At 42.1% G+C, this 26,042-nt stretch overlaps 1 protein-coding gene across 8 annotated transcripts in view; it reads right to left on the reverse strand.

Annotated features, from left to right (window-relative positions):
- Positions 1-26,042, reverse strand: part of FGGY (FGGY carbohydrate kinase domain containing) — a 502,857-nt gene that overhangs the window by 232,587 nt on the left and 244,228 nt on the right. For all 8 annotated transcript variants that reach the window (XR_011144409.1, XM_068963998.1, XM_068963999.1 and 5 more), the window contains one exon: positions 15,048-15,176. Coding sequence is in view for 7 of the 8 variants with exons in the window: in XM_068963998.1 (XP_068820099.1) it covers positions 15,048-15,176 (129 nt within the window). In the remaining variant the exon portion in view is untranslated. The remainder of the gene's footprint in view (positions 1-15,047; positions 15,177-26,042) is intronic.

Below are 26,042 nucleotides of genomic sequence, written 5' to 3' on the forward strand. Positions count from 1 at the left end.
CCATAGATGTACTCTCAAGGCAAATGCTTCCTGTGGAATGCTTGACATAGTTGTCACATGACAATCAGTGCTGAGGAAGCTACTTGAATAGATATAGTTGATCCAACTTAATTTTAGCATCCAGTCTCCTAGACTTGGAATTCAAGGCTTTTTACATTTGAGCTTCTGACCTGGAAGAGCTAACACTTAAGGGCTCATCATGTGTTAGAAGAAGGTGTCTACACAATTCCAGAGGATCATCTCCATTTATAGAAAAGAACTCTGAGGCGTACAGCAGCTACGTAACTTGTTAAAAACCAATGGCAAAGCTGGGAGCTCAGAACCCATACTATGGAACATGGCTTCTGCTTTCTGGGCCGACTCTCACTGTTCCCCTCACAGATGAACTGCAGGCTTGCCATGCTGAAAGGATCCTTGATGGAGTCAGGCCTTATCACACTCAGAAATTTTTCACATTCTGTTCTGGCCTCTTGAAATGCTTATCCCATTTCCACCTCCTAAGTGATGCTTCTCTCACTTGTCCTGGCAGAGGTGGTTGACCTATTCCCTGCACTCTTGTGACACTTTCCTTTCATCTGGGAAAAGCAGGATGCAGCTTCCAGTGAGATTTTCCTGATGACAGGTCTGCCTTGTCTACTAGCTGCTAAGCTCCTCTTAAGAAAGGACTGGGTCATCTTCACTCTGGTAGCCCCAGTTTCCTGTATGGCATCTGAGGGCCAAGTGTGGGCCTAACACATATTTGCTGACTGAATTAATTGCTACTTGCTTCTTAAACCACAAAATGTTCCCTCACTCCACTAAGGTATGTTTCCTCAAATGTCACCACTCTCGATTAAACTTTCCAGAACTCTCTGTACTGGCAGCAACTGCTGGCACTCTGCATTGCTTTACAAAGACCTGATCTTCGTAACACTTAGCAGTACTTGATAAAGACACATGAATGCATATACACATATACACATAAACCCACACATACACTATACTCAAGTGTATGTGTGTGGGTATACTGGCACACACATAGGCACACACAAACATACATACAAACATTCTGCCAAACATACATATTTAAGAGCATGAAGATACAGGTACATACATATGCATAATCACAACATGTATACATATATGCAGATGGAAGTGTGTAACAAATGAAAACATCTGGACTCACATAAGCACATGCATGAACATGTCTATTCATGTGCATGTGTGTGCATGTGCATGCATGCATTCAGTGCCTATAAAATATATACACATATGTGAGGATATGAACACTTCCAGCAACAGACAACACCCTCAGCAAATAGAAGCTCTACAGAGTAGGAACTTGTTTCTTTTCAATACCATATCTAACACTCCTATAATAACACATGGCACAAAAAGGAAGACATCATGTATTTATTAAAATAAAGGAACGGAACTTTGAATTTCTCTTGCCCACTGCTATCATTCATAATGTATATCTGTTGAGATCCCACTGCTCACACATAAATATACAGATACTGTTCTGAGTGCTTTACAAATACTAGCTCATTTATTCTTCAAACAACTCTACGAGGTGGGTGTGATTTTTATTCCCATTTTACAGGAGGAAAAACTGAAGGATGGAGTGTCAAGAGACTTCCCAAAGTCACATAGACAGCAAGTAGAATCAGGTTTTGAGTCTTTTCAGTTCAGTCGTTCACCATGTCTGACTCTTTGCAACCCCAAGGACTGCAGTATCTGTGACTAGACGGACCTTTGTTGGCAAAGTAATGTCTCTGTTTTTTAATATGCTGTCTAGGTTGGTTATAACTTTTCTTCAAAGGAGTAAGTGTCTTTTAATTTCATGGCTGCAGTCACCATTTGCGGTGATTTTGGAGCCCAAAAAAACAGTCCGTCATTGTTTCCACTGTTTCCCCATCTATCTGCCATGAAGTGATGGGACCAGATGCCATGATCTTAGTTTTCTGAATGTTGAGCTTTAAGCCAACTTTTTCACTCTCCTCTTTCACTTTTATCAAAAGGCTCTTTAGTTCTCCTTCACTTTCTGCCATAAGGGTAGAACCAGTTGGTTTCAAATTGACTCTGTTGTTCCATGTCCAGTTCTAACTGTTGCTTCCTGACCTGTATACAGATTTCTCAGGAGGCAGGGAAGGTTGTCTGGTATTCCCATCTCTTTAAGAATTTTCCACAGTTTACTGTGGTCCACACAGTCAAAGGCTTTGGCATAGTCAATAAAGCAGAGAGAGATGTGTTTCTCTTGCTTTTTCGATAATCCAACGGATGTTGGCAATTTGATCTCTGGTTCCTCTGCCTTTTCTAAAACCAGCTTAAACATCTGAAAGTTCACCATTCATGTATTGTTGAAGCCAGGCCTGTAGAATTTTGAGCATTACTCTCCTAGCGTGTGAGATGAGTGCAGTTGTGCAGTAGTTTGAACATTCTTTGGCATTGCCTTTCTTTGGGATTGGAATGAAAACTGACCTTTTCCAGTCCTGTGGCCACTGCTGAGTCTTCCAAATTTGCTGGCATATTGAGTGCAGCACTTTCACAGCATCATCTTTCAGGATTTGAAATAGCTCAACTGGAATTCCATCACCTCTACTAGCCTTGTTGGTAGTGATGCTTTCTAAGGCCCACTTGACTTTGCATTCCAGGATGTCTGGCTCTAGGTGAGTGATCACACCATTGTGATTATCTGGGTTGTGAAGATCTGTTTTGTACAGTTCTTCTGTGTGTTCTTGGTACCTCTTCTTAATATCTTCTGCTTCTGTTAGGTCCATACCATTTCTGATTCATTTGAATCAGTTACGTGTTCTTAATTGCTGCCTTGTGTTACCTCAAGAGTTTTCATTTTCATTGTCTTCAGAAATCAAATTCTTACATCAGAATCAAGCACATAACATGATAAAATTAGAGTTATCAAGGTGGGTGGGGGAGATGCTACTAAAAGATCTTACTAGAGACTAATACAATTTTTTCATATTGCAAAAAAATTTCTTCCTTAATTTCTGTCGACATCTATACTGGTTGCATGGTACCAGGAGGTGATCCTCAAGATTCCCAGTGTAGGAAAAAATTTTTTCTTTCCTCTTTGCCTTTTATTATGACTCATTTGAATGCTTAGTTAAGAGAAAATTGAAAACAAGGAAATTCAGCAGGCCCGTGGAGAGATGATAAGGAAGCAGCCAGCAGTTCAGATGTGAGGCTGCCGCCACTGAGCAATAACTGGAGATGTTCATTTTCCCACCAACAGCTGCGGATGTGTGAGTCCCAAAGTAAACATTAGCACTTGGGGATATTATATGGATGTGAAGCATCATGTGTTGAGTTTCTGTGCCATGAAAAACAGTGGACCTGTAGGGTAAGCCTACTCACACAGTCAGTGACGCAAGCGCAATCTTAGACCTCAGGCCCCCAAACAAACACTTTTCCAGCAGCTTTCTGCCTTTTGAACTTGGAGTGGGAAGTCTTTCTAACAGGTGGTGGCGGTGTCAGAACCTAGCACCGCGTTATTCTGTGTCTTTATTTTTGTTCCCAAGTTCAGCAAAGGAAAACAACAGCTCATGTTTTCAGTCACATATTAATACAGGAGAGAATAAGTAGAGCCTCCTGGTTAAAAATTCCCTCTGGATACCAGATAAATTTCTGAAGCTGATGAGTTGGTCACAGATTTACTTGAAATCATGGCCTGCAGACCCAGGAACTCACACTGAGTCAAGACACTCCGCTCTATTTAGGAGGAAGCACTTGCTCCATTGTTTGATTAAAAGTCCTCACCAAAGTAGACAAAAAGTCAAGCGAAGAGAGAGATCAGTATCATATTCTTGAATACAATCCTGTATCCCTAAGCAAATTCCTTTACCTGCTGAAGTATCTGTTTGTTCAACCATTTATGGAGGTAAAAATACCATGATGTCATGTTGATGTATGGCAAAACCAATACAATATTGTAAAGTAATTAGCCTCCAATTAAAATAAATAAATTTAAATTTTAAAAAATACCATGATGGTGGTTAGAATAGCAAGTCACTACACAAGTAAGTTTAGTGTCAACATTCATTTCAGTATTAATCAAAAAAAAAAAATCAATGAAATTTTATCAACTTTAGTATTACTGATCTCTCCAGCATTCAGTCAAAAAATAGCCAGCCTGGTTAATAAGCCTGGTCTTAATTCCCCACAACTGGGAGAACCCAGAAATCTGTGCTGGCTTAATTATATTTTATTAAGTCCCTTCTCCACTCTGTGCCTCAATTCTCTCATCCGTAAAATGGATTTAGAAACACACCTACCTGGAAGAATGTTAAATATTATAGAAGCTCTACCTTCTGCTTTACATATAGACATATGTTTGTGTAACTGCAGGCTAATGTAAGTAAAGGCACAGATATATCTAGACAGACATAAATATTCTTGCAGGGCAAGCAAGAGAAAGCTTATAGACTCTGGAGTTAGAAAGACTTGGACCTAGGGCCCAACTTTATCATTTATCGAAATGCCATGCTGAACAAGTTTTTAAACCTTGATATCCTTGTATGTCACATACAGAAAACAATGGTATGTCCCAGCATAGCCGTGAGTGGATGACACTGACTATTTAAGTGCCCAGCACAAAGTTGGGCACAGAATGAAACAAAAAATAACTGCTTTGAGCTTCCCAGAAGGACCCTGAATGCCAGGTGCTTTTATTACTATCAGCTTTTAAGGGAGACTGTGATAACAAAATGGAAAAGACTTGCTCATGTGTGGCTTAGAACAACTAGTTTACCTATTTGATGGCCACCTAGGATCCTAATTATAGTCTTTAAACGGGATATGATGTGTAGAATGAAGTAACAACGTATACGCACATGCAGGGACTTACTGCACACACACGTACATGCAGTGCACACAGCTGCATATACATATACTCATGTAAGCACCTGTGTGCGTATACCTGCTTCTCACCTCCTATTTTCTACAACTGATAAGTGTCCCAGATACCCCAAACCATTTCCTCTTCCTAATTTGGAGACAGTGTGGTAGAATGGGGGCAGGGCCCCTGACCAGTGAATTAGGAGGCTCAGTTTCTAACTCCAACTCTGATGGTAATGTGAGGGGCAACCCTGATGATTCACTGTTTTTCTGGGCTTTGGTTTTCTCATTTGAAGAATTTGATATAGAAAGTCTTTGAGCAAACTTTTAGTTCTGAAGCCTATGATCACTCATCCAAACAGCAGCATGTGTATCAAATAAAGAAACAACCTTTTCAGGGTAGGCTCATGGCTGTATATCCTGGGTTGTGCAGTAGAGAAGGGTAGGGCACGGGAGCTGGCTGCAGCCCCATGGGCCCACATTCCTCCCAGATTTCTGGCCACAGAAAACACTGGTCTCTCAGCTATGGCCCTTCCCTTACAATTCAGAGAAGCACAGTGTTCCAGGAAAGCCCTGGGGCCTCGGGGGCAGGAAACTCAAGGCTGTCTTGCCCACCCCCTTCTCCCCTCTCTGCCCCTCATTAAGTCTCACGCAGCTGCTCTGGTATCAGGCAGCAGTGGTTCTCATTAAACCAAACCTCATCCTAAAACAATAGTCTTAAAAAACACACAAACTCCTCCTCCCGCTTCTGATTCACGTCCAGTAACTCCCAGAGTCACCCTCACTCTATCTGTTTGGGTACTGACACTGCTTTTCTCCTTCTAGATTAGCCAGCAAGACTTTATCTGCTCTTCTAATCCCCTCCATTCCTCACAGAAAGTCTGCCTCTTTGGATCCACCTTTGCTTTCTTGCCAGATACACTCCTTCCTGCCTCCAGCTCTTGATCCGTGTCTAGGCCTGGCTCCTTCTTAGCACCAATCTGCTTTGGTTGGATCTGTCCACCTGAAAGCTGCACATCCTTTCTGCTTCTCACCTGTGTACTCGATGCTAACCTGTCCTGCAGGCCTTCTCCCCTGGGCCCCAGGTGACACCTTCCATCCCATAATCGGTTTTCTGGACCCACCTCATACACTCAGACTCAGGATCCTTGGTGGGCAGGCCATTAAGTATCTACATTTTTCAAAATGCTCCCGTACCTGGATTTACCAATTCTTGCTTTGGATCTTTCAAAATCCTCTCGCTTTTACTATCTTAATTAACTCACTGATACCTGGAGGACTGCTTCTGTGGGTTCTATGCTGACTGATGGGTAGAAAAACATGATATGGTGTGAAAAGCGAAAAAGGTGAAAGTGCGGCAGAACTACAAGGAGGGAGTGATTCTTAGTTTCTAAGAATGAGGTTAATTTTGGAGACATCTCCGCTGTGGAAGTGACATTTAGCCTGATTTCTCATGTATGAGTAGGACTGTGGAAGTGGGGAGGAGGGGAGCACCCCATACTGAGCACACAGCGCAAGCAAAGGCCAGAGGGCGAGCGTATCTGATGTGTTGGAAGGAGGACAAGCGGTCTAGTGTTAGACTTTGGGTAAGACAGAAGGGGCAGGAATCATCTTATACTCCCTATTCAGAAGTCTTCAGTTTCTTATCTCACAACTAGTTTCACTGAAGAGTTAATTTCAGAAAGAACATCTTGACGAAGGACTCACATATCATTAAGACAGTTAATTGGGGCTGCTTCCTGGTTTCTACAAAGAAACAAACAAAAAACCACCTGAATTGATGAAGGGAAATAATATCATTCAGAGGGTTTCAGTTAAGAGTAGGATTCCTCATCCCCAGCACTACTGACATTTGAGGCTGGATAACTTTCTGTTGTGGGGCTGTCCTGAGTGCTGAAGGGCACTTGGCAGCATTCTTGGCCTCTACCATGCCATACCAGTTCCTCTTTTCCAAATGACAATCAAAAATATGTCTCAAGATATGGCCAAATGTCCCATGGGAGTGGGGCTGAGGACTTAAATCACCCCTGGTTGAGAACCACTGAAATAAAGAAAAAGATCATGAGCTTTGAAGTCAGTCTCAGGTCCGCTTCTTGCCATGATACTGGCTTTGTGATGGTGGAAATGTTACTCTTTCTGCTTTCAGCTTCCTCATGTATAGAATGGGAAATAAATTCTGCCTTGTAGGATCATCATGAGAAGCAACAGATACAGTATGTGAAGTGTTAGCCACAGCACTTGGCACATGGAAGGCAAGTAAACAGTCACAGTAACAGTGGTACCAATAAGAGCAGTGGTTCTTGTTTTACTAGTGATGTTGTTGTCGTTGTTTTTAGGAATAAAGCCTCATTGAAGTCTGAAAGTTTCAACAACGAAATAAATTCCATTTTATCAAGAAGCAATTGTGTCCTAAGTCACTTCAGCGACCTAAGGACTATAGCCTGCTTGGCTCCTCTGTCCATGGGATTCTTCAGGCAACAATACTGGAGTGGGTTGCCATTTCCTTCTCCAGGGGATGTTCCCGACCCAAGGATTGAACATGCATCTCTTATGTCTCCTGAATTGACAGGCAGGTTCTTTATCACTAGCTCCACCTGGGAAGCCCGAGAAGAAATTATAGGGCAGGAAATGTTGCAATGACATTACAGACATCATTTGCTCTAAGAATCCTTTGACAATTCTTCAAGTCTCAATTTTGGGCCTATTCTATTTTTTCACAACGCCTTATATACTTGGAATGTATAATTGTGTTGTGTATTTAATGTTTATTTTCACTACTAGTAGATACAAGTACCCAGAAGTTTAATTCTCTCTCATATTTACCTTAAACCCCCATCAACTAGTAGAGAGTCATCAATAAATATTTATCATAATAATTTCTTTTTTTGATACTTGCTACTTTCTCATGTGCTATTTTTTAACTTTTTGTTTTATATTGGAGTATAGTTGAGGGCAAATGCAAGCCTAGGCTGGATCATACTGTAACAAATATGCATTCCATAAGGCACAGTGATTAGAAGTGTGGAATCAAATAGCGTGGGTTTAAATCATGAATTTACCACTTGTTAACCATGTGACTTTAGGTATATGAGGTAGTCTTTGTGAGCTTCATTGTTTTATTTAATAATGGAAACAAAATAATAGCGTGTATAAAGCTGCTCTGAGAATCAGTATGGCTTCTAGAGTACTGACAATGGTGAGATGTAAAGTTGCAAGTTTTATTGCTCACTGGAATAAACCATGGTTTTCTCTAACAGAGCACTGAACCAGAAGTTCTTTTCGCAAGATGGGCTAAACCAATTCTTCTGCAAAAAGACAGGAAGGAAGGAAGTGGAAAGCAGAGGAGGAGGGATGGGAGGAGAGGGAGAAATGAAAAATTTTCATTTTGGTTTGATTCTGTAACTCGAGAGATTTAAGCCAATTCAACATCTGGCCCAGATGAGCAATTTAAACCAAATCAATATCTGGCAAAGAAACCAGTATCTGGAATCAGAGTGATGCCAAACCAAGGCACTATGTTTGCTCCCGGACAATACCTGCTAATGTGAGGGAGCACAAAGGACACGAGTTTCAAGACATCCCAGACCGGATCAGGGAGTGCTCAACACAACCCTTTTGCCTTGTGCAGACTTGAGCCAGGTACACCTACTGTGCAGGGACAGTTTCCTCTGTAATGGGAGCTTACCCTACTTCTCAGCTGAGTATCCATCCCTCATGGAGGGGATGCCATTCACTCACTCTGCTAAGTCGCTTAAGTCGTGTATGACTCTGTGCAACCCCACAGATGGCAGGCTCCACCGTCCCTGGGATTTTCCAGGCAAGAACACTGGAGTGGGTTGCCATTTCCTTCTCCAATGCATGAAAGTGAAAAGTGAAAGTGAAGTCGCTCAGTCGTGCCCGACTCATCACTAAATATGCACGTTGCTAACCATCCTCTACATGCAAAGCACTGTGCTGGTTGCTGGAATATAAGAATGAAACGGCACAGGGCTTACTTTCAAAGAGTCCACAAACTCAAAAATGAGACAAACGAGACATCACACACAAACCTGGGTGATGTGTACAGTAATGGAGGCAAGTCTCAGACATCATGGGACTGAGAGAAAAGACCCCTTAAGTCAGCTTAGGGGAGCCAGGGAAGGCCCCCTGAGGAGATGGCCCGATTTCAAGATGTGAAGGACAATCAGAAGTTGGACTGGTAGAGAAGGAAAACTGAGGGGGAGAGGGCCAGAGACAGGAATCAAGTTGTTATTGCCTTTCAGGACAGCTGGGCTGCCAGAGCCAAGCATAGACCTGGAACCAAGTTAATACTATTTCTGTAAGCTAGAAAAATATCAGCAGCAGGAGCCTTGGCCAGAACCACCCCCACAAAGAGCAAACAAAATCACTCCTATCTTCTGGCTGTCTGCTGGAGTACTTACTAACCAGCACCTTAAATACGAAATGTCCCTTTATCTTTGATTTTTATTCCCACCAAGTCCTTCCTCCTCTTTTTCCAGAACTGGAAAAAGCAGGAGTTGAGTGGCATTTGCTTCTTTGATCTTTATCCTCCTGTTCCCAGGCTTCCCCGGAGACTGAGAGTCCAGGAGGCTTTCTCCAAAGCAGAATGTTGACTCCTTCTGCCAGCCAGAATGTGGGATCTGCGGCAGGTCACACCAGGTCAGCACTTGAAGGAACCGTAATTGTTCGGGGCTTGTGTGAGGCCTGGATGAGATCCAATTCCAAAGCCAGCTTCTTAACCTGACTCTTGGCAATCTCTCAGCGTGGAGTTCATCTAATCAGATCTTGAGGTTGTTTCTGACCTCAACCTAAACAGAATCTTAAAGTAGGAAACCCTGCATTCCATGAAAGAGTTTTGGGGAAGGAAATATAGGGTAGAGATTCAAGGAAGGCAGATGACGTCCAGAAGCCTGGGTGGGGTTCTTCTCCAACTGCCTATGCAAAGGGAAGATAATTCTCCTGGATAATAACTAAGAGAACTTCCCTTAATAAGGCTCCTACTTTGTGTCAGGCATTGTGATTCCAGAGTGAGAAAAATCAAAGGAAGATACCTCCTTACTGCATGCCTGCTATGTGCCAGATGCTAAGCCAGAGGCTCTTCTTGTGTACATCCTAACACATCCATGAGGAGAGTATTGCTATCTCCTACTGCCTGAAGGGAAATTCAGAAACATGAAGAGGTATGATATTTGACCCAAGGTACACAGGTAGAGAGAATATAAACATTTAAATCCAGATCTTCAAACTCCATGTTCAGAGCCCTGATTACAGTATCACAATACATCTCAGGGGATGGTTGTCTCACACCAATACTGTTAAGTCACAAACACGCAGGCCAGGTGAGAATAACTAAAAGGTTTGGGACATTGGCTGCTTGGTTCACTGCTGTCATCTCCAGTGCCTGGACCAGCCATTGTTCAGTCACGCAGTTGTGTCCAACTCTTTGCGACCCCATGGATGGCAGCGCAACAGGCTCCTCTATCCGTGCAATTCTTTAGGCAAGAATACAGGAGTGCATCACCACTTCCTTCTCCAGTAAGTACCAGGTTTGCAAGCTTTCAATATATATCCTTAGTAACTACATGCTTGAATGGGTGAATGACTTTTTCAGATGTTTGAGCCTCTCTTCTCCTCCCATCCTGAAAGGAGCAGGCTGGGAAACAAGAGGGAATATTTGCTCCCAGGCTTCCTTTCTTTCCGAGACATTCTAACTCTTAACTGGCTATGAGGTGAAGAGGAGAGATGGAGGTAGAAGAAGGATAAAACTTGGTCAAAACTAAATACGTCACCTTCCTAGGCCCTCCTTAGCCACTTCTGGCCCCTAAGCTTAACCCTTTAGGAATCCAAGGTCCTGTCCTCTCTTTCTGCTTAAAAAACTTACTTTTGGAAAAGAAAGGGGGAAACATTAATGTAAGTGCATTTGTGTTTTAAAAGCAACAAAAACATTGAGCCAAAGCTTCTAAATAAATAGCTGAGAAAAGAAGAGAAGCTAAAGGCAAAGTTTAAACACATTTGAGTATAGAGTTCCAAAGAATAGCAAGCACAGATAAGAATGCCTTCCTCAGTGATCAATACAAAGAAGTAGAAATAGAATGGGAAACACTACAGATCTCTTCAAGAAAATTAGAGATACCAAGGGAACATTTCATGCAAAGATGGCCACAATAAAGGACAGAAATGGTATGGACTTAACAGAAGCAGAAGATATTAAGAAGAGGTGGCAAGAAGACACAGAAGAACTGTACAAAAAAGATCTTCATGACCCTGAGAACCACGATGATACGATCACTCACCTAGAGCCAGACATCCTGGAATGTGAAGTCAAGTGGGCCTTAGGAAGCATCACTATGAACAAAGCCAGTGAAGGTGATGGAATTTCAGTTGAGCTATTTCGAATCCTAAAAGATGATGCTGTGAAAGTGCTGCACTCAATATGACAGCAGATTTGGAAAACTCAGCAGTGGCCACAGGACTGGAAAAGGTCAGTTTTCATTCCAATCCCAAAGAAAGGCAATGCCAAAGAATGGTCCAACTACCACACGATTGCACTCATCTCACATGCTCAAAATTTTCCAAGCCAGGTTTCAACAGTACGTGAACCATGAACCTTCAGATGTTCAAGCTGCTTTTAGAAAAGGCAGAGGAACCAGAGATCAAATTGCCAACATCCATTGGATCATTGAAAAAGCAATAGAGTTCCAGAAAAACATATACTTCTGCTTTATTGACTATGCCAAACCCTTTGACTGTGTGGATCACAACAAACTGAGGAAAATTCTTTAAGAGATGGGAATACCAGACCATCTGACCTGTCTCTTGTGAAATCTGTATGCAGGTAAGAAGCAACAGTAAGAACTGGACATGGAACAACAGACTGGTTCCAAATTGGGAAAGGAGTATGTCAAGGCTGTATGTTGTCACCCTGCTTATTTAACTTATATGCAGAGCACATCATGCGAAATGCTGGGCTGAATGAAGCACAAGCTGGAAACAAGATTGCCAGGAGAAATATCAACAACGTCAAATATGCAGATTACACCGCTCTTATAGCAGAAAGTGAAGGAGAACTAAAGAGCCTCTTGATGAAAGAGAAAGAGAGGAGTGAAAAAGCTGGCTTAAAACTCAACATTCAGAAAACGAAGATCATGGCATCTGGTCCCATCACTTCATGGCAAATAGATGGGGAAACAACGGAAATAGTGACAGACTTTATTTTTGGGGGCTCAAGAATCACTGTAGATGGTGACTGCAGCCATAAAATTAAAAGATGCTTGCTCCCTGGATGAAAAGCGATGACTAACCTAGACAGCACATTAAAAAACAGAGACATTACTTTGCCAACAAAGATCTGTCTAGTCACAGCTATGGTTTTTCCAGTAGTATGGATGTGAAATGTGAGAGTTGGGACTATAAATGGACATTGTATTATTCATCCTGTATAACCTATGCTCAGCCCTGTTTCTGGTTCTCACTGGTGCTTGATAAATTTATTAAATGAATATAGTCCCATTAGGTCAAGAATAAGATAAAAATGGTCCTAAACTGTAGAGTGAAAGTTAATGTTTCCTTACACAGCAGATTATTAAGCAATGTCTAGTCTTAGAGACTATAAAGAAATCTGAGCACCGAAGAACTGATGCTTTTGAACTGCGGTGTTGGAGAAGACTCTTGAGAGTCCCTTGGACGGCAGGGAGATCCAACCAGTCAATCTTAAAGGAAATCAGTTCTGACTGAATATTCATTGGAAGGACCATGTTGAAGCTGAAACTCCAAAACTATGGCCACCTGATACAAAGAACTGACTCATTTGAAAAGACCTTGATGCTGGGAAAGATTGAAGGCAGGAGGGCAAGGGGATAACAGAGGATGAGATGGTTGGATGGCACCACCAACTTGAAGGACATGAATTTGAGTAAGCTCCAGGCATTGGTGATGGACAGGGAGGCCTGGTATTCTGCAGTCCATGGGGTTGCAAAGAGTCAGACATGACTGAGCAACCAAAATGAAAGCTTCTAAGGGTAAAATTTCTGCCACTGACTATCTCTGGTTTAGGAAAATGTGTGGGTGCTCATTTCATGGCCTGGAATCCTCTCAGTGCAGGTCAACTTAGACTGTTTGAGTGTCTTCAAGTACCAGGTACCACACAGGACACAGCCTCCTCTCCTAAAGGGTACAGTGAACCCTGGGCAGAAGTGAGAAGGCAGGTTTGGGTTTGTTCCTTAGAGAGGTCTGGAAAACTGACAAGGGAACCAGAGTTCTGAATGTTACCAAGTGTAGCCCTTTTTCTTTCAGCACGTGGTGGTCCAAGTCAAGTCCTTGTCTCCTGGGGTGCAAGTGGATGACTGAGACTGTTGCCCCAAGATAGCTGAAAAAGCTTGATGAAGGAGGCTTCCCTTGCCTCAAGCAGGACATGAGAGGTAGGGATTACCAGGATATAGGAACACTCCATGTCTGTCTAGACCACAAGTTTTCTTTGTGTCTGTTCTTAGAAAACAAAATCATGACATTCCAATCAAAAGAGCACACTGCCCACATTAAAAAGGGAAGGAAAGACCCTTGCCTATCATCAATATTGTCCAATGCACATGTATTATTGGCTTGTTACTATTTCTTAGGCACTGTGTTAAATGCTGAACACATAAAGATAAATAAAACAGGCATTTTTGCAGATATCTCTTCTGCTCTGAAACTCCAGAGACCATGTGGAAGACTAGACATTGCTTAATAATCTGCTGTGTAAGGAAACATTAACTTTCACTCTACAGTTTAGGACCATTTTTATCTTATTCTTGACCTAATGGGACTATATTCATTTATTAAATTTATCAAGCACCAGTGAGAACCAGAAACAGGGCTGAGCATAGGTTATACAGGATGAATAATACAATGCCTATGCCTTCAAGGAGTTTACAGTCTAGTGGGAAAGACAAGCAGATAAAACAGCAATTACAACACAATCACTTCTTCCATAGTGGTAGGTAAAAGCGATGAAAGAAAGACAGCTTAGGGAATTTAGATATAAATGGAAGCGTCGTCCATGGAAGGCTACACAGAGGATAAAGCATCTAAGATGGTCTTTAACTTAGAGTAGAAGTTAGCTAGTGGCAAAGTGGAGGATGAGTCATCCCCAGGCAGAGAAACACATGTGCAAAGACATGGAAATAAAAATGCAAAGACAGAGGTCTGTGAGTGCAGTTTGATGTAAGCATTTGATAGATAAATTTGACTGTAATATGAAGTATGGACTAAAATATTTTTCAAAGTTTTTTAATGGTAATCTATAGTAAGAAATTCACTTTCATTATGGAGCAGTATACACATGCAGATACATAAAACTGCAGTGGAAATGTATGTTCTACAAAAAACGTTCTCCTCTGGTCAGTCCATTCTGTTCTGAAAATCTAATGGTCATGATCTCCTAAATTGATCTTAAGAAGTTTGAACCATAATTTAAAAAGAAACACGGTTAGAAAGAAAGGCTAGGGAAAAAAAAAGTTTGTCTATAGTTGAAGTAAGAAATATTGAGACTATGAAAAATCCACTCCCCCCTAAAAAAAAAAAAAACTGCAATGAGAATGAAGAAGAGGATAGAGTCATCACACTTTATGGTAAACTTTGCCTCACTGTCTGCCTTCCACTGGCAGATGAAACCTTGTGTTTTGTTTTTTTTTTAATTCATTGTTTCCTAGCACCATGCTTGGAACACACCAAGTGTTCATTGGTTCTTTGATGAATGAATAAATGAATACAAGCATGCCAGGTTGTAGATTTACTTAAAAGATTAAATCAGGAATATACCCAAGTAACTGGACATGGGATATAAGCCAAATATATTACAAAAATAAAATTAGACTTGCAAGGGCTTTGGAGTATGTGTAGAAAAAAGGAGTACAGCTAAGTACACCATTGTCATACATGCTAGTTGGAAGTTAACATATCTTTATCAAGTTTTCAGTAAACCAAAGAGCCATCCAGGTATTTATTTATATCATTTTTCTATTAGTTTGTATGGGTAAACTGATAAAATTATAAATGAATTCTACAGTTGATGAAAAGTTCTATAATTCTATACATATGCTTAAGTGTAAAAAGGCTTTCTTCTCTAACTAGAATCACTAGCTCTCAATCTTTGCTTTAAAAATAGAAAAGCAGTGTGTTTGATCCTAGAGAGTGACAGAACGTAGTGCTAGTGGTGACACAGAGAAAGACATTACCTAGTCCTCCTGCATGAGCATCAATTAGTGAGGCTGCCACTGCAATTCCAGGAGGAAGGCCAAGGTCCTTTGCTGCCTCTGGTGTGAGCCCACTTCCAAGAGAAGCTCCAGGAGGCAGCACTTGGTTTCCTGGGTAGACAGGAGAAAAAATAAACACCTGTCAGCTTGAAAAACACAAAAGCAAAGAGAGAGTTTTCTTAAGAGAACCTCTTGGACCCCTCCCCTCTCCTCTGCCTTTTCTCAACTTCATGAAGATAGAAACCATGCAGCTACAAAGAGTCCTTGTGCTCATTTGGTGACTTAGGTGTATGAGCTTGGTTCCCAAAGGTCACGCTCTAGAGTGCTTTACAAAGCCAAGAGCTCTAAGGCATCTTTCAAATCAGAGAAAGATTCCATTCATGGGAAATTTCAAAAGATACAAATACAGTGGCCACTTGGAGACAAGGTTGAAATGGTCAAACTGTTCCAAACGTGCTTCGTAACATAGCAGCCCTACCAGCATATGTTATTCACACACCACACAATCTCATATCCATACATACTCCCTGATTAATGTATATTTCCAAGAAGTTAAGAAAATTTACTTATGTAGTTGCTTCCTGTCAGAAGATAAGGAAGGAAATTATTTTGTTCCAATAAAGAATTTCTTAGAAGTTCATCTCGGTTGGGAATGAGAGCCCAGCTTAAACCTTGCAGACTTCACAAGGCTGCTACTTGCACAATCAGAATACAGTTTGAATGGTGTTCTTTGGAGTTGTGCAATGCACTGACCCTGATATTTCAAGTGACCTTGAATTCCTACAGTCAGCCAGGCCTTCAGTTAAGAATTTATTGATTGTCTTGCTTTGTGTGGGCGCCACAGCACAGTAAAAGGCAGTCCTTGCCCCCAACCTAGTTAGGGAGAAGAGATCAGGACACACACAACCATGCAAGGAGGAGAGAATGAAGTGATCCATCTGCTCCCAGGTGTTTAGCAGAGGCTGAGTGTCCCCTGCCTCCCAGAACCCCTGTTCTGCCAAAGAATTTATAGTAACTATTTCTGTAAAATAAGGAGGGTTTGGAGCTGGACCTCTATATATGCTAGATCTTTCTGAGCTTCAAGGCTCTAAGATTCTGAATGGGTGCCATTTGCTCAGTGCTAAGATTCCCACCACTTGTTAACTGTTTCATGGAGTTCCAGGGATGAACAGAGGCGCTTCAGGACTCCTGGGGACAGATGTAAGAGTGGGAATTAGAGGGAGGCAGAAGGTGAATGGTTCACCAATCTCCTGTAACCAAAAACAAACCACCTCTTCAATACCATTTTGTATCCATTTTTCAAATTTTCTCCAATTTGGAAAAAGTTTAGCTAAGAAAAGAAAGCAGGAGAAGACTGAACCCACTGCATGGCCTCTACAGCTTCACAGTCCAGTATGAGAGCCATCAGGCATATGTGGGTGGAACTTCTGAAATGTGGCTGGAGTAACTAAGGTGCTACATTAATTTCATCTGAATTAATTTCCATTTTAATTTCAAAACTGATACTCAATTCAATTACTGAAAAACTTTTAAGTACTTTTGGAACAACTAGCAAAATTGATTTTTCAACATTAATTCAAGAAATCTAAATCAAGTATTCACAGTGAAAATTTAGAGTCTGAATTGGGAGGAACTAAGTAGAAAATACACATCAGATGTCAAAGATTTTGTATGAGGAAATGAATGTAAAATATCTCGTTAATAATTTTTAGATCAATTATATATTAAAATGATATTTTGGATATGGTAGGTAAAATAAAACTTATTAAAATTAATCTCACCTATGTCTTTTTACTTTAAAGTGGCTATTGGAAAATGTTAAATTTCAGGGCTTCCTTAGAGGCTCAGTGGTAAAGAATCCACCTGCTAATGCAGGGGACATGGGTTCCATCCCTGATCGGGGGGATGCCATATGCCTCAGAGCAACTAGGTCCGTGTGCCACAACTGTTGAGCCTGTGCTCTTAGAGCCTGCGTGCTGCAGCTACTAAGCTCATGTGTTACAACTACTAAAGCCCTCATGCCCTAGAGCCTATGCTCTTCAACAGGAGAAGTCACTGCAATGAGACGTCCATGCGCCACAGCGAGAGAGTAGCCCCAACTTGCCACAACTAGAGAAAAGCCCACACATCAATGAAGACACAGCTCAGCCCAAAGTAAAAAATAATAAGAAGTATTAATTTTTTAAATTACATGTACATTTTTTATTTCATATGTGGCTCACATTATATTCCACTTCCCTGGTGGCTCAGAGGTTAAAGCATCTGCTTGCAATGCAGGAGACTTGGTTCGATCCCTGGGTTGGGAAGATCCCCTGGAGAAGGAAATGGCAACCCACTTCAGTACTCTTGCCTGGAGAATCCCATGGACAGAGGAGCCTGGTGGGCTATAGCCCAGGGATCACAAAGAGTCAGACATGACTGAGCGACTTCACTTTCACATTATATTTCTATTGGACAGCACTGGACTGGAGGATAAGGTCCAGATACTCAAATGATGGGGTGGGGGGCCCAGAGAATCTCTAGTCTGCTTTGAATGCACAGCCAGCAGGAATTTGGAGGAAAGTAACACCCTTGGGTGTGGACAGTCTGGCTCTGGACACTGTCTAGATCATGTCACTCTGTCTAGTATCCAGTACATACCAAACAGCATTCCCATTCACTGAGCACTTCTATGCTGGGGACCATCCTAACGATATATCACACATTTTCTCACTTCATTGTCACAGAAACCCTATGTTACTGTGGGAACATTCCCTATGTGAGTACTATTCTAATTTGTCCTCATTGCGCAGACAGATGGGGAAAATCAAACTTATGAATGGAAAGTAAATTTACCACAATCACACGACTTACAGTGTTGGAACACGGGCATGGACTCCAGTCTGATGGATACTAACCCTGTGCTCCTGTTCTTTACATTTCAGTGCAGCTTCTAGGTGAAGGAAGGAATCAAGAGAAGCATTTGTAGAACAAACATTACATGTGCTTAAAAAGCGGCCCATGTAGAAATCATGTGCACTATATTCAGATTTCTTTTTAAAGGGTGAATTTTTGTAGAAGGGTCAAAATGGGAACTTCTATTCATCCTCAATCCCCATAAGCACAAAGCCTGCAATTTTCAATGAAAAAAAAAAAGTCCAGAAAAGAAAAAGGGTTAGCTGGGTGGGGTACATTTCCAAGCCTTTTGTACAGTAATTTAGAAAGGAACATTGGCTGATGAGATGCAGAGGGAGCCCTGGGCTTGCAGTCAGAAGATCTGGATTCAACTGACATGCTGGAGGAGTACAAGTAGACTTCCCAGTAGAGGCAGCATTTTGAGCTAAGGCCAAGAAAGAGAGGAGATCACCAACAGGGCTGAGTAAGCTGGTATAGAAGCTGGGGTGGGGCCTAGAAGTGGGTGGAGGAGGTTGGAGAGGTACATGCGGAAATCCAGATGATGGTGTCTCAATTTATCACAAATATCGCTGTAAGTTTCTGAAAGAGCTAAGCCTGGGAGTGAGGTGAATGAATGTTCGCTTTTGCATGTGTGTGTGAAGCATAATTGTTTTACAATATTGTGTCAGTTTCAGGTATACAGCAAAGTGATTTGGTTTTATATATATATACATATATTCTTTTTTCCACTCTTTTTAATTATAGTTTATTACAAGATATTGCAAAACCTGTAGGCAGGTCAAAAAAACAACAGTTAGAACCAGACATGGAACAATGAACTGATTCAAAATTGGGAAAGGAGTACGTCAAAGCTGTATATTGTCACCCTGCTTATTTATCTTATTTGCAGAGTACATTACGCAAAATGACGGGCTGGATGAAGCAAAAGCTGGAATCAACACTGAAGGGAGAAATATCAACAACCTCTGATATGCAGATGACAACACCCTTATGGCAGAAAGCAAAGAGGAACTAAAGAGCCTGTTGATGAAAGTGAAAGAGGAGAGTGAAAAAGCTGGCTTAAAACTCAACATTCAGAAAACTAAGATCATGGCATCTGGTCCCATCACTTCATGGTAAATAGATGGGGACAACGGAAACAGTGAGAGACTTTATTATCTTGGGCTCCAAAATCACTGCAGATGGTTACTGCAGCCACAAAATTAAAAGATGCTTGCTCCTTGGAAAAAAAGCTATGACAAACCTAGACAGTCTATTAAAAAGCAGAAACATTACTTTGCCAACAAAGGTTCATCTAGTCAAAGCTATGGTTTTTCCAGTAGTCATGTATGGATGTGAGAATTGGGTCATAAAGAAGGCTGAGTGCCTAAAAATTGATGCTTTTGAACTGTGGTGTTGGAGAAGACTCTTGAGAGTCCCTTTGACTACAAGGAGATCCAACCAGTCAATCCTAAAGGAAATCAGTCCTGAATTTTCATTGGAAGGACTGATGCTAAAGTTCCAATACTTTGGCCACCTGATGTGAAGAGCCAACTCACTGGAAAAGATCCTGATGCTGGGAAAGATTGAAGGCAGAAGGAGAAGGGGACAGCAGAGGATGAGATGGTTGGGTGGCATCACCGACTCAATGGACATGAGTTTGAGCAAGCTCCGCGAGTTGGTGATAGGAAAGCCTGGCATGCTGTAGTCCGTGGGGTTGCAAAGAGACAGACATGATTAAGCAACTGAACAACAACAACAACAAGACACTGAATATAGTACCCAGACTCCAAGCTGAAGCTCCAATACTTTGGCCATGTGATGTGAAGAGCCAACTCATTGAAGAAGACCCTGATGCTGGAAACGATTGAGGGCAGGAAGAGAAAGGGGAAACAAAGGATGAGATGGTTGGACAGCATCACCGACTCAATGGACATGAGTTTAAGCAAACTCTGGGAGATAGTGAAGGACAGGGAAGCCAGGCGTGCTGCAATCCATGGGGTCGCAAAGAGCTGAATGTGACTCAGTGACTGAAAAACAACAACCCAGACTCACAGATATGAATTTGCATCTTTTTAAAGATCTCTCTGGAAGTAGACAGAATGATGTAAGGAAAAACAGTAGTGAAGCTCTCTCAGTAACCAGAGAATAGAGAAGGGCGTTCATTAAGGTTACTGGCAAATGAGATGCAGAAACAGAAGCAGATATGAGAGATTTTGCGGAGTGAGAAACGGCGGGAAGTCTGGTAGATAGGGAGCCATCACCATTTGGATTACCATTAAGCATGGACATGCTGTCCAGTGGGCAGTCAGGTCAGCAGACAGCCTCCAACTGCCAGTTCCTCAAGGTCATCAGATAAGGTGATGACTTTTCCAGTATGGCCGCAACTGGAGACTCAACAGAATGGGAGCAGAGGGCTCTGTTGTGCACCACTCACTCCAGAACAGGATGCTCTGCCCGGTGAGCCAAGGTCTCATCAGACTTCATCACATTTGAATTCACTCTTTGCCCAATTCTACTACAATCCCCTTTCTTTCACAGATGGCAACTCCCATTAACCATCTTATACACCCAAATCTATCTAAACATCTGCTTCCAAAGAACCTGAACTAACACGGTGAGCCAGGCTTTCTCCTCAATTCTGTGGTCTAAGAACAAAAATAAATATGCACGAAGATTAACATCCTCTTGTGAACTGGAACCACAGCCTTCAGAAATCATTTCCCTGGACCCCAAGCAGGAAGAAGCTTTGTTTAGCTAGAGCCCAAAGAGAAACAGCTTGGTATAAGATGGGATGATAGAAACAGGTGGGGACCTCTAAGAAGGCATCCCAGGAGATCACACTTTATCAGCCAGAGGTACACTGGGAACCAGAGGAGCTGTCAGAGTAGGCTTTAGTGTGTCTTGACAACTTTTCCGAAAATAATCTTCCTTTCGCTCTTCTTTCACCATAAAATTCAATTAATCCCCGTATCGGTTTTCCCAGACTTAATGAGAACTCCACAGCCCCAGCATTTGCAGTCTCTTCCCTTCTTCACTCAACTGTTTATTCACTCATTTTAGCAGACATTTCAAGAACAAAGATAATGAGGATGAGATATTTTCGACTGTCCTGTGCCCAGATCTAGGTGCTGGGGAATGAGTGATAGATTCAATGAGGCGCTTCTGACCTCAGAAGGCTCACACAGTAGTCTGAGCAAAACAAGGCTCTCCAGACCATAGAGAAAACGCTTTCAAGGTGGAATGTGCATGTTGGTCCCAGAGCACCGAGGAGGGACAGTGAGGGAGGCCCGGGAAAGAACAGGAAATCAAGATGAAGGTGACATTTGAGCCTGGTTTGGAAAGACAGGTGGCAGATTGCTGGTTTCAGTGCTTGGGGAGATGGAGGCCATTAGAGCGAAAAGCGAGCTCCCTGGGGGGAGCCTGGAGGGGCACACGGGGTGTTTGAGGCTTTCACATGTTGCCAAGACGGGCACCAGGGAGGAGAGAATAGTGGCAGCCTGGACAAGAAAGGCAGTGGGGGACTTCAGGTGGGGCCAACTAAGGCCATGTGGCCTGATGAGCAGTGACTTTGAACTCTTATATTTATTACTTAAGAAGATAAATCTGCAGTGAGAAACACTAGAAAAGGAACTTCAGGCTGGGAAACATTACGTAGAGATGAATTCTTGTTAAGGACATCAACAAAGATGTAGATGGACTTACTTGTAGAAATACATTCCTGGGGGAAAATACAGAGAACAGGTTTTCTCTGGATAGAGAAATTATGACTTTTTTCTTTTTACTAACCTATACTTTCTAATTATTCTACCTGGAACATGTGCTTCTTGTGTAATATTTTTGAAGGCGTTTCCCCCTTAAATCTGTGAAGGGTGAGTCAATTAGGGCACATGCATTCAGCAGCATCCTTCATAACCATTCAAATGAATGAGGAAGAATTAAGGTATGAATTTGGAAGGGAGTCGAAGATAAATCAAGTGAAAATGGCAAGATGCAGAGTGGAATTCAGAGTATGCTCCCACTTGTGAATTCTCTTAAAGAACACAGAAATGTAAGCACGTACACTTCAGAAAAGTCCTAGAAAAAAAGCACAGAATATTGTTACAGTGGGGATTGGGATCCAGGGTGGGCTCTTGTTTCTGCCACTTGTGCTTCATCTGTACCTGGCCTTGAACTTCTTCTGTGATCAAAGCAAACTGGTTAAGTTAAAATAAAAGCAAGATTAAAATAAGGAGGATTCTGCACACTTTTTCCAAACAGTACTCCTCAGCTTGAAGGCAGGGGAGAAACCTTAGTCCATTTTACTTACTTTCTTGATCTGGTTGGCTGCTTTCCCCGTGAACACACCCTCACCTTGGGGTGTAAAAAAGCAATTACTTTGAGGGCTCTTGAGCCCCTCTGTCCACTGATTCCCATTCTGATGGGCAGAGTCGGTTTGAGGGTCACAAACTGGGGCCTACAATTAGCTGGTGGTTACAGTCTCTGCATAGGCAGGGGCTACTATTACACCAAATCTTCCTCTACCAGTTTTTCAATTATCTATGACTAATGAGCACTTTGGGAACAGTTTCAGACACACACATAATCCTCTTTCCTGACGTCAGCAGCAGAAATTAATGACTGCGTGGATTGCTGGGAGACAGAAAATGCATTATAATGGTCAACAGAACTGTTATCCTCTCCAGGAAGGGGGAGGTGCGGGCGGGGTGTCATATTAACTGGAAGGTTCAGTGTTCCTTTGTATTCCTACAAACATGAGATGAAACCCAAGGGGAGAGCTGGCTCAAAGCCCGTGCAAATGTCAGAGAGAGGTTTGGGCGTGGGTGGTATGTGACCCTGGTTCCTCTGTGCTTGGCACTGGACCCCTCCCTGCTCATTTTTGCCAAGGTCAACAGGCCAACCGGATCAACCAGGACAGTGCTAAGTGACATCCTGCCCTGCCTGCAGAGTGGGTCTCTGAGGACTTTCAGATTGAATCCACTTTCAATCTGGTTTTGCGATGGGAGAACAAAACACAGGAACATGCAACTCTCAAACAACAGGCTGGGAATTACTTCAAAAGAGTGTGCTGGTTTCTATGACTTTGTTGTTTCACACGGGCAAGCTATGAGCTGGGATAGTTCCAAAGATTTGTAAAGACCTGGTCCAATTCTGGTAGAGCTCCAAAGTTATGTGAACCATGAGGCCTCAAGTTATCAAAACATAATACCATTATATGCTTAAGGCTGCCCGTAGATTGGCTATTGATACTTAGTTCTAAAAGAACTGACAGAATCAGGGGCTTCAGCCATATCTAGCACCAAAATTCTCCTACAGAGATCACACCTAGGCAGGTTGGTTCAGGGGGCTTTCTAGACCTGGAACCAAAACTGATACAAGACTCACTGAATAACATTCCAGTAATTCTTGCTCCCAAATGGGAAGTACACATGCCTACAACTATTCACTCAGAGTAAGTAATGAAAAACTCAAACGTGACATGTCCTGCCACCTGTTGAAAGACATCTTCTGAAATGAGAAGTTGTTCATTTCCCTGCTAAAAATAACCGTGTTTCAACTAGGAATTAAACTGTATTTTAAATTACTGATTTAATAATTTTCTGATGATAGCCTCATCATTCATTGGTCATTAAAGAAATGTTTACTGAATACCTACTATGTGCCAAGCATTGTTGTCATGATAAAAATGCATTAAGGAACAAGAGAGATGAGGATCTCTGCCCTCATAGACACTATTCACAACCAATACCTCTTCTGAGTAATATCTTGTAACTATTCCAATACTGTAAGCTCTCCTGAGATTTGGACTCGCTTTTTCATATTGCTATATCCCTACCATTCTATTCTGATTCATAGTAGGTGTTTACTCAATAAACACACAGTATATTTTAAATCAAGCTTTGAATAACCCTTACGTTATGTTTTGTCTTTTCCCTGTTTCTCTTTCCTTCCCTCCTATTAGAGAACAGCTCAAAGACAACTGTATTTATCTCTGCATTCATTTCGCCTCCCCGCAGCAGCCAGCAGTGTTTTCTAGAACACACATTCTCAAGAATGTTCATTCAACTGAATTTATAGATTTCTTTTAGAAAGAACATAAAGTTGCGATCAACTAACTTAGAAAGATTATACACACACACAAGGCTGAATATCAGTAGTTGGGACAGTCAAGAGCAGAGACTGGATTGAAGGTTAATTCTTCAATGCTACTGAGATGAGGAACATGTTTCCTTATATAATCCCACAAGTAATACACTCTCATCTAACTCTTGCACAATGTAATGTATTAAGATGTATGCACGTGCCCAGAAAATGATTGACCAGCAGGTCCAAGGCTCTCACTAGGTACGGTGATGCTATGGTGACAAGTCATTGCGGATAACATCCTGAATGAAACAGAGGCTCTCAAACTCTCCTTGCCTGGTCAAGTCAGATTCAAGAAGTAGATGGTGGTCAAGTTATAGGTTGAAAGCCCCAGGTCTTACAGCTAAGTTAGCCTGAGGAAGGCAGGATGGACACTAGGCCAAGGAGTTTGGACTTGTTCTAACAAGCAACTGCCACTGTAGGTCAATGAGCCAAGAAGTGGCATATATGACTTACATATAGGAAGATAAATATCCTAATAATAATAATGCCTATTTTTCAAAGGGGAAACAGTGGAAACAGTGTCAGACTTTATTTTTGGGGCCTCCAGAATCACTTCAGATGGTGACTGCAGCCATGAAATTAAAAGACGCTTACTCCTTGGAAGAAAAGTTATGGGTCTAGTCCAGGCTATGTTTTTTCCTGTGGTCATGTATGGATGTGAGAGTTGGACTGTGAAGAAGGCTGAGCACCGAAGAATTGATGCTTTTGAGCTGTGGTGTTGGAGAAGACTCTTGAGAGTCCTTTGGACTGCAAGGAGATCCAACCAGTCCATTCTGAAGGAGATCAACCCTGGGATTTCTTTGGAGGGAATGATGCTAAAGCTGAAACTCCAATACTTTGGCCACCTCATGAGAAGAGTTGACTCATTGGAAAAAACTCTGATGCTGGGAGGGATTGGGGGCAGGAGGAGAAAGGGACGACTGAGGATGAGATGGCTGGATGGCATTACGGAATAGATGGACGTGAGTCTGGGTGAACTCCGGGAGATGGTGATGAACAGGGAGGCCTGGCGTGCGGTGATTCATGGGGTCGCAAAGAGTCGGACACGACTGAGCAACTGAACTGAACTGAACTGAACTGATGGACTCTCAGTTACTGTTCTTGGCATTGCTCAGTTGCTATCCACTTCAGTAATAGCAACAAACCTGTGAGGCTAGTATTAGAATCACCATGTTTGTTGTTCAGCAGCTAAGTTACGTCTGACTCTTTGTGACCCCATGGACTGCAGCACGCCAGACTTCCCTGTCCTTCACTATCTTATGGAATTTGCTCATATTCATGTCCATTGAATTGGTGATGTTATTCAAACATCTCATTTTCTGTTTCGCCCTTCTCCTTTTGCCATCAATCTTTCCCAGCATCAGGGTCTTTTCCAATGAGTTGGCTCTTCACATTAGGTGGCCAACGTATTGGAGTTTCAGCATCAGTCCTTCCAATGAATATTCAGGGTTGATTTCATTTAGGATTGACTGGTTTGATCTCTCTGCAGTCCAAGGGACTCTCAAGAGTCTTCTCCAGCACCACAATTTGAGAGCATTAATTCTTCAGCACTTAGCCTTCCTTATGGGCCAACTCTCACATCTGTACATGACTACTGGAAAAACAATGGCTTTAACTATACAGAACTTTGCTGGCAAAGCAATGACTCTGCTTTTTAATACATTGTTTCAGTTCAGTTCAGTCACTCAGTCATATCCAACTCTTTGCAACCCCAAAGTACATTGTTTAGGTTTGTCATAGCTTTCCTTCCAAGGAGGAAATGTCTTTTAATTTCATGGCTGCAGTCACCATCTGCTGTGATTTTGGAGCCCAAGAAAAAAACTGTCACTACTTCTACTTTTTTTCCTTTCTATCAGCCATCAAGTGATAGGACCAGGTGCCATGAATGCTAAGTTTTAAGCCAGCTTTTTCACTTCCTCTTTCACTGTCATCAAGAGGCTCTTCAGTTCCCCTTCG

This window comes from Capricornis sumatraensis, chromosome 2, assembly GCF_032405125.1.
Source record: "Capricornis sumatraensis isolate serow.1 chromosome 2, serow.2, whole genome shotgun sequence".
NCBI classification, from domain to species: Eukaryota; Metazoa; Chordata; class Mammalia; order Artiodactyla; family Bovidae; genus Capricornis; species Capricornis sumatraensis.